The sequence below is a fragment of the Poecile atricapillus genome, chromosome 3, assembly GCF_030490865.1.
Source record: "Poecile atricapillus isolate bPoeAtr1 chromosome 3, bPoeAtr1.hap1, whole genome shotgun sequence".
Taxonomy (NCBI): domain Eukaryota; kingdom Metazoa; phylum Chordata; class Aves; order Passeriformes; family Paridae; genus Poecile; species Poecile atricapillus.
In genome coordinates, this window is record NC_081251.1 from 17473179 (window position 1) to 17481710 (window position 8532).

The 8532-nt window shown below is 46.3% G+C and overlaps 1 protein-coding gene across 1 annotated transcript; it reads right to left on the reverse strand.

Moving 5' to 3' along the window:
• Positions 1–211: 211 nt before the first annotated feature.
• Positions 212–7875, reverse strand: SOX11 (SRY-box transcription factor 11). The gene is made up of 2 exons (XM_058836370.1): positions 6006–7875; positions 212–4334 (listed from the first exon to the last, which is right to left on the reverse strand). Exon 1 carries the CDS (start codon positions 7579–7581, stop codon positions 6370–6372), a length of 1212 nt encoding a protein of 403 aa, XP_058692353.1. The 5' UTR covers positions 7582–7875; the 3' UTR covers positions 212–4334; positions 6006–6369.
• Positions 7876–8532: the final 657 nt, after the last annotated feature.

An 8532-nucleotide genomic window follows, 5' to 3' on the forward strand; every position in this document is an offset into this window, starting at 1 on the left:
TTCAGTGTCTCTCAGGCATGCCCAGAACAGCACTTAGTACACACTACCTGGACCATAACTACCTGTTGAGGGTTTTTTTGAAAGATATAACATTCCCATTAACTTTCAGCTTTAGGTGCCCACGGAATGAGGAGTGGATTCACTGTAATAGCTGAATTGCATTTACCAAATGCAACACCAGAAAAAGAAAAATCCACATAAAACCACGTAGGAAGATTGATCACACATTTTTATTAGAGTCTTTTGAACAATTGCATTATGTTGTTCCTTTATTTAAAAACTCTTGCAAAAAAAACATTGGAGTGGACTGGTTTCAACCCTGAGCATTAACACTGCATATCAAGTACTGTAGTAAAGAAGCTGGTTAAGTTTGTAGCACTAGCACAAGTCACTGATATTAATCCTCTAGGTGATCAGGTTTTTACAAAAAAAATACATAGTTTTCAATAAATAATGCTTAATTTTACAACTTTGATACAGCAATGTCATACACTGTTTTGACACATACTAAACTCTGCATGCTATATAGTCTACTAGAAGACAAAACTTTGCCATGCATTTTCTTTTTCTAGTGCTAGAAAACACTTTGTCCTCCAGTGCATTGCCTCAAGCAGCCTTACCATCTTCCTTCTCTCACAGCAATAGGCCGTGCACTGGCATGCAAAAACCTCAAGAAAAGGTTTCCCCCCCACCATCACTCAGACTTCTAAACAAAAGTACTTTTCAGCTTTTCCCCCCAAGACCTGGAGTGGCTATGAAAACTAATTTCATGTGGCCTTGAAAAGTCTTTGAAATTACATATTTTAAAAGTGTCATGCTTGAAAAACTGCTCTAAAACATTCAATTTCCCCCACCTGTGGCCATCATGCAACATCATTGAAATGTTGTAACCATCAAAAGTCCCACATTGGAAAACAGGCCTCCATTTTAAAACAGCCCACCAAAAAATAAATTGAAATAAGAAAAAAAGTATCACAGCATTTATGTAAAGACTCCAAAACGCCAACATATGTACAAGAGCAAAACCAGATACAAATTGTAAATGAACTAACAATGGCATATAACTCTTCTCCCTGGCTTTGCCAGGAGTTGAGGCAAGTTGGTTTTGGAGATAAGCAGGACGATGGAAACGAAAACAAATTGTGACAATGGGAGTTCCCGGATTAATCATTATTACTTGATCAAATTTCTTCAAGCAGTAAATCAATGTCTTGATTTTACTGGAAGTGTGAATTACCCAAATCTAAAGCCTTATTCAATAATTCCAAATCAAGCCTGCTTCTGAACTTCCACTAGTCTTAGAATTTTGGCACCCTTGCACTTTTTCATCCTGCAAGATTGCACTTCACAGAAAATCCAGATGTAACTAACCACAAAAGAAGAAATTTGATTAATTAATAAGGATTGAAACCTCCATTCTCACACTTCCAGGTTGTTGTTCATCATTGAAAACCATTCACCCCTTCTTATCCATATTGCTTTAGGGGTTTCCTTGTATCTACAGAAGTCATTCCTTTTAAATTGCTGTCAATCACAATTTTTCTAAGAGTTTTTAAAATATTCCTATCTTTGCACTGGCATAAGTATTGGGTTTTCTAAGAGAATCTCACCCCAAAGAAGGTATTACTTTTATACATGAAATATTACGAACTTTTGCTTCCCTTTTTGTAAGTCATTCTACATTTTCTGCACATTTGTGCTTTATATTGAATATAAAAATAGGTCTTTAAAACTCTATTTACTTTAAACTCACTAAAAAACTACTTGCTTGTGAAATTCTCTTACAAATTCACTGCATCCATGTAGAGAAGATAAAACTAATTAGGCAGTTAATTGGTATAGGTAGTGTGCAAAAAAATTAAAAACAAAAACAATCACAGCCTTGGATGTGAGTGAGGGGAAAGGAAATTAATCAAAGAAATTCAACTGTATAGTAGGGGAAATGTAAGGCAACTCATTGTATTAAGTTTTTGTTGTTTTATTTTTTCCTGGCCATTCTTACAAATGAAGGTTAGGAGAAGCTAAGACACCTATCCTGCCAGCAGCCCTTGAGGCAAAAACTCCCATTAAGCTCAATGAGAATTTTTATTTTTTTTTTAACCAGAGCAGGTTTAAGGCCTTACTAGGCAACAATTGTGAAGATGTAAAACGGAATTCATGAACTGTTTTGATTATCAAACACCTAAAACTTATATGGCCCTGACTGTGACCCCACACCAGTTTTCCCCCGATGTAACAACAGAGTTGCACTTTCCTCAAAAAGGCAGGAGTGAAGGATCATACTGCACGCATGCAAATCACATTCAATAGACTTGAAGTTTCATCTGAATGTCAGTGAATGCCTAAAGAGCATGTAGCACTTAAAGGACGCTTGGAATGAGCCTTTCTACCACATTTGTAAAAGACTGCACTTAAGGAAAGAAAATATTTCTTAATTGTGGTTCTTTTAAAAGGAAGGGAAAATAAACCAGTAAAAACATCAAAAGGGGAAAAAAAGTTTGCAAAAAATGTTCACTTTAAAAATAAAAAGAATCAGCATATTTGATTAGGTTTTACATTGAATTGACATCCTCAGTGTTAGTAAGGATATTGTCTTTCGACATGGAAAAGTTCATTTTTCTCCCTTCTATCACTGAGTCCTCTTACATGTAGAGTAGTATTGTACAGAGACAAATGCAAGGAATGTGGGGAAAAAGGCCACAGGAGATACCAGGCCTGCAACAGGACTGCTCTAGCATGTCAACAAAGATTCCTATGTACACACAAAAAAAAAAAAAAAGGAAAGAGAAACAAGATATGAATATTATTAATGACAAAATAAAAAGGAGTAGCTTAGCAGATATTTTTCACGAGTAAAAGATTGTTTTTTACTCTCACTGAGATAAGCAGGAGCTTAGGCATTCAACAGCATCAAACTTCAGCCCTAACTATGCAGTGGCTTAAACAGAACACTGTAATTTTTTCTTGAACAATATGCAATAATAAACTCTAAAATAAAAGTAACTCAAGTGTTTGGCCAAAAAAATTGTTTCCCTGCACCATATACCTTCACTCAAAATATTCCTCTGATACAGTACAGTATAATTCCCATTTAGAAGAAAGAAAAGATATACTTCTGAGTGGCTATTATATTCTTTGACTAAAGTAGACCTGTTGCTCTTTTAAAATATGCCTGACTGCTCTTTAATTGGACAATTTAAATCAGTTATCCTTGAGTAATATTTTAAATGGTAATTTTAAAAACAGCTTCCAAAAATATACGCAAGTCAAAACTTTTGTAGGCTGAGACACAGACCTTATTACAATGCAAACTAAATGCAGCCTGTATTTGACCATAATCATTCATAACTCATTGAACATCTGTAAAGCACAAATGTTTAATGACACTGCCTATTATCACTTTAATAAACAAGGATGCATATCAGAAGAAAGGGACTGAAAGAACAAGTCACCCTACCCTCATGATAGCTTGAAGAATTACTAAGAGAATTTTGGCTCAGTTTTAAGACTTAGAACCTGATCAACTTACTCCATCACTCTAGCCCAAGACAGGAATTTTGATAGCAGAATAGTGAATGGCTAGGCTAGAGCACTTCAGTGTATCTATTTTCTTTCAGTCTTTTGCCTTAGAAGAGATAAATGTCATTTGTTTTCAATCTGATTTCTAAGTTATTACATGGAGAACACACTAATCATTTGAGACCAAAAACTGAAAATTCAAGAAACTCTGTTTTATTGAGGACTATCCATTGCCAAGGATATCTTGTATATTGTAATTAAGTTTGTTTTAAAACACAGTTTCTCATAAAGAATTATCACAATGCAAGACATAAATTTGAGTTCCCAGATATGCTATATCTCTTTTCTGATAGCAAAGATTTAGGCCAAACAACTTTTATTTAGAATCATGAGTGTTTTATTATTATTATTAGAAAGAGATCAGATTATATTAATCATTTTACTACCAGTTTAACTAACCTAAAGTAAGATATCTCACCACTTAAATGCCTAAGAGTTGTCTTTGATTAAACATAACATGCATGCAGGTTTTAATGTTATGTTTTATTATGCCTTACAAATGCGTATGCAGGATTTTCATTTCAGCAAGTCTGAAAGCCTGTAGCAGTGGTTGCCACCAAAATACCAGCACAGTGAATTGTCCCTGTAAACAGCTGGATAATTAATTAGCGGAGAAAAAACAAAAAGTAGTAATAATTTACCAATGCCTATCAGATATAAAAAGTAAACTTCTTGAGAAACAAACTTCCACCTCATGAGTCTGTTTATTGCCATCAGCAGCTATTTCAGAGCACGCAGCTGAAATCCGATGGCTCCTAGAGTCCAAAAAAAAAAAAAAAAAAAAGCACACTGACAAAGTCTGCTTACCTACAGCCGAAGCTCGCAGCCCCTTCCCCTGCCCTGCCTGCCCGAGAGGCCGGGGCCACCCCGGCGGGCAGCGGAGATGCAGCACCGCTACCCTCAGCATCTCCACCTCGAGTCTGGCCCAGGCTATTCATCAGAAACGGGAGAGGGGGAGGAAAAAGCCCGGGAGCATGCAGAGGGGGCGAGTCGCCCTCCCGGCATCGCTGAGCGCGGCACCCGGCCCCGCCGCGCCCCCCGCCCGGAGCCCCCCGCCCCGGAGAGCGGCTGCGGGGCCCGGGGGCCGCCCCCGGGAGCGGGGGAAGGCGGCAGAGCCGAAAATACCCGGGGCGAGCCAGCCTGCCACTGCCCGGAGCAGCCCGCAGCGAGCAAACCCCGGCCCCACGGAGCAAAGCCGGTGGGAAAAAAGCACGAGAGGAGGGAAAAAAAGGGAAAAGAAGCAGTCCTGACTCTCCTCCTCCCTAGCTCTGATCATGCACAACAGCCTACAGCTACCGCTCCTCCGCGGCCGAGGGGTGACAACACGGCATCTCCAGCGTTACTGCTACAGACACTAATTGCGATACGAGTTTCTATCAGTTCCAGCTGATTTATTAAAATTGTAAAGATACAGACTTTCAGCATTTAAAAAAAAAAAAAAAAACAGGCTATGATGTTGACAGTGCACAAGTCTGCTTTTGCCATCATTTGCTACAAAATATGCAGATGGTCTGTACTTTAGATTATATTGCACAACATGAGAAACTTTTTAAACTATGTGCCTTTTTTCTTTTTTTTTTTTTTTGCTAAAATCGAGAATCCAGTTTCATACCTTCCATCTGGGGCCCCATCCACATATCACAGCGTATGAGATACATAAAATCCTACTATAGTACAGTACATATACAATCTTTTAAACTAAGATAACAGCTCTGAGGTCTATATCACCATTTTCAATAAATCTTTACCTACAAATATTGAACAAATCTGAACTATAGCTGTACAAAAAAAGTGTTTGTTTCTTTTTTTTTTTTAAACCACAAGGCCTTTAGATGCAAGGATTATTTTTTAAAATTTTAATCCTTTTAAAACCAGGACGTAACGTACCAACAAACTTGCATGCTAAAAACAGAGAAAAACAAAGAAAATAAAAGGGAAGAAGTGCCTGAAAAGTCTTACTGAAAAAACACAGCAAGAATGTTCCCTTTTCACTGTACAAAAATACGCCTGAAAATATATTAATTTTTAAAAAAGACTGAGGTCTGTTATGTATCAAAAATGTTTCAATACCTTTTTGTACTGAGGTCTAGGCTGTCTGGTATTCAATCAAGGAGGTATAAGGGAACAAGTTACAAAAAAAAAAAGTTGGCAAGTAGAAATCACATTTGTAAAACCATAAACAATTTGATCTGAAAAGTAAACTCTGATCTTAAGTCAGTTCAGTTATTTGTAAGCGTTTGTACAGTCTGCATTTTTTCAAGCTCCCTGCAGCTTTGTTAAGAATCGGATGCATAGAAGACATCAGTTTTCTCCCTCCAAAAAAAGTTGCAATGGTCCCTTTCGGAAAAAAAAAAAATAATAAAAAAAAATCATAACAGTTTGTTTAAGATCTCTCACGGGAAAAAAAAAATAAAAAATCCACAAACCCCCTTGAGTAACAGTTGTGCTGCCAAAAGACTTCTTTGCAGACCATCTTCCAGACTTCAATCAGAGACCGACAAGCTTCAAACAGCGCCTTCTGTATCATTTTTCCCCCAGTCCCATTTGCCTTTGCTGTTGTTGTTGTGATCACCAAACGTAATAAAAATAAAAAAACACAAAAACAAAACAAAACAAAAAAATAAAATCACAACTCCCGGGCTCGGAACTAACTTCGAGATTTTTTTTTTTTTTTAAAGAAAACAAGACTTTTTTTTTTAATCATTATCATGATCATCATCATCATCATCGCCGGCGTCGCGCAGCTCCAGCTCCGCCGCTCTCGCCGCCCGCCCTGGCCGCCGCCCCCGCTCAGTACGTGAACACCAGGTCGGAGAAGTTCGCTTCCAGCCAGTCGCCCGCGATCATCTCGCTCAGCTCCGGGGTACAGTAGTCGGGGAATTCGAAGTGGGAGCCGAGGCTGCCCTCGCTGAAGGAGTCCAGGTCCTTGTCCACCAGCGAGAGGGAGAGGTTGCCGGCGGCGGCGCCCGCCCCCAGCTCGGCGGCGGCGTGGCCGTGCTGGGAGAAGTTGAGGCTGAGGTCGAAGAGCAGGTCGTCCGCCTCCTCGCTACCGGCCGACGAGGTGGAGATGGACCGGGAGGAGGCCGGGGAGAGGCCGGGCGGCTGCTGCGGCGGCGGCGGGCCCTGCTTGGTGATGTTCTTGAAGCTGTAGTAGAGTCTGCTGCCGCCGCCCGCCGCCGCGGCGCCGCCCCGCACCTCCTCGTACAGGCTGGCCCCCTCGGTGGACTCCGCCGAGGAGCTCAAGGTGGGGCTGGCCGGCACTTTGGCCACGTTGTACCGCCGCAGCTGCTGCGGTCCCGGCTCCTCGTCCTCATCCTCCTCCTCCGCCTCCTGCTTGATCCGCAGCTGCAGCTCGTCCTCCTCCTCCTCCTCATCTTCCTCCTCGTCCATGAAGACGCACTTGACCGTCTTGCTGCTCACTTTCAGAGTGCCGAAGACGTACTCGTCTCCCGCGTAGTCCCCGTGGTGGGCGGTTTTGGTTCCCGGCTTGGGGGGCGAGGAGCCGGAGGAGGCTTTCAGCTTGCTGCACTTCTTGCTGGAGCTCTTGGCGCTCTTGCTGCCGCCGCTGCTGGCGGGCGCGTTTTTCTCGGGACTTTGGCTGGCGTTGGGCTTGGCCGACGGGTCCATTTTGGGCTTTTTCCTGGGACGGTACTTGTAGTCGGGGTAATCAGCCATGTGCTTGAGCCGCAGCCTCTCAGCCTCCCGGATGAAAGGGATCTTCTCGCTGTCCTTCAGCATTTTCCACCGCTTGCCCAGGCGCTTGGAGATCTCCGCGTTGTGCATGTCCGGGGACTGCTCCATGATTTTTCTCCGCTCGATCTTGGACCACACCATGAACGCGTTCATCGGTCTCTTTATGTGCCCCGACGCCGTTTTGCACCAGTCCGGGTCGCTCTCGTCTAAAGCGACGGGGCTGCAAGCCATGAACTCGCCCTCTTCGGTGTCCATCGCTTCCCGGGGCAGGTTGCTCTCCGCCTCCGTACTCTCCGCCTGCTGCACCATGGTGGGCTCTCGCCGAGGCGCCGCTCCCCTCAGAGCCAACAAAGCCGCTCCGCCGCCGCCCCCTCCCACCGCCGCACCTTGCCCCTGCTACGAGCCGCGCCGATCTCCTCCGTGCGCCGCGCGGCGAGGCGGAGCCCGGGGTCGGGGCCGGGCGGGCGCTGTGGCTGTGCCGCCCGCACCGCAGCGCCGGCGGTGGGGCCGGGCCGGGTCGGGCGCGGCTGGGCTGGTGCGCTGGGCGCGCGCTGTGCCCGTCCCCGGCCTCGCGCCGCCGCCCGCCCTGCGCGCGCTGCCCGTTCTGCGAAACTCCCGGCTCCGCGCCCCGCGCGTTATCAGCGCCTCATATGGGTGACATCACTGCCGCCGCCGGCCAATGGCGCCGCTCGGCACCGCCCGCCGCCACGCCCACCGCGCGCGGCGCGGACACACCCCCGCGCGGGGGGCGGCCGCGGGCGGAGGCGCCGCCGGCAGTCCCCGGCTCTCGGCGGGTCCGGCCCGGCCCGGCCCGGCGTGGCGCGGCCCTTCGCCCGGCGGTCGGCAGTGCCGTCGTGGGGGACTTCGCCCGCTGGCCCCCGCCGCCGGGCGTGTAGCGGTGCGGGGCGGTGCAGTGCAGGGCGGGGCGGGGCGGGGCGGCTCCCCCGTGTCTCGCTTTCTCCGGAGGCCGCCGAGTCCCGCGTGGCTCGGGGCCGGCGGCAGGGGGCGCTGGCGCTCCGCGGCCGCCGCAGCGGCGCGGCCTCAGCTCCCGTGGCGTCCCCGCCGGGCCCGGAGCCGCCCCGCCGCGGGGAGCGGGCGGATCGCAGCGGGCACGGCGGCCTCCGCGCTCCGCACATGGCCTCCTGCGCCTCCGCGGCGGGGCTGCTCCTCCCTGATGAGCGCTCCAGGCACCTCGGTTCCCTGTCCTCCCAGGGCTTGCTTCGGTGTCTGGTCGGCAGAGAACGGGGCTGTGAGAATGCA

Excerpts from the sequence above, each read along its gene's own strand:
- SOX11 (XM_058836370.1), bottom strand. The coding sequence starts at position 7,581 with ATGGTGCAGCAGGCGGAGAGTACGGAGGCGGAGAGCAACCTGCCCCGG.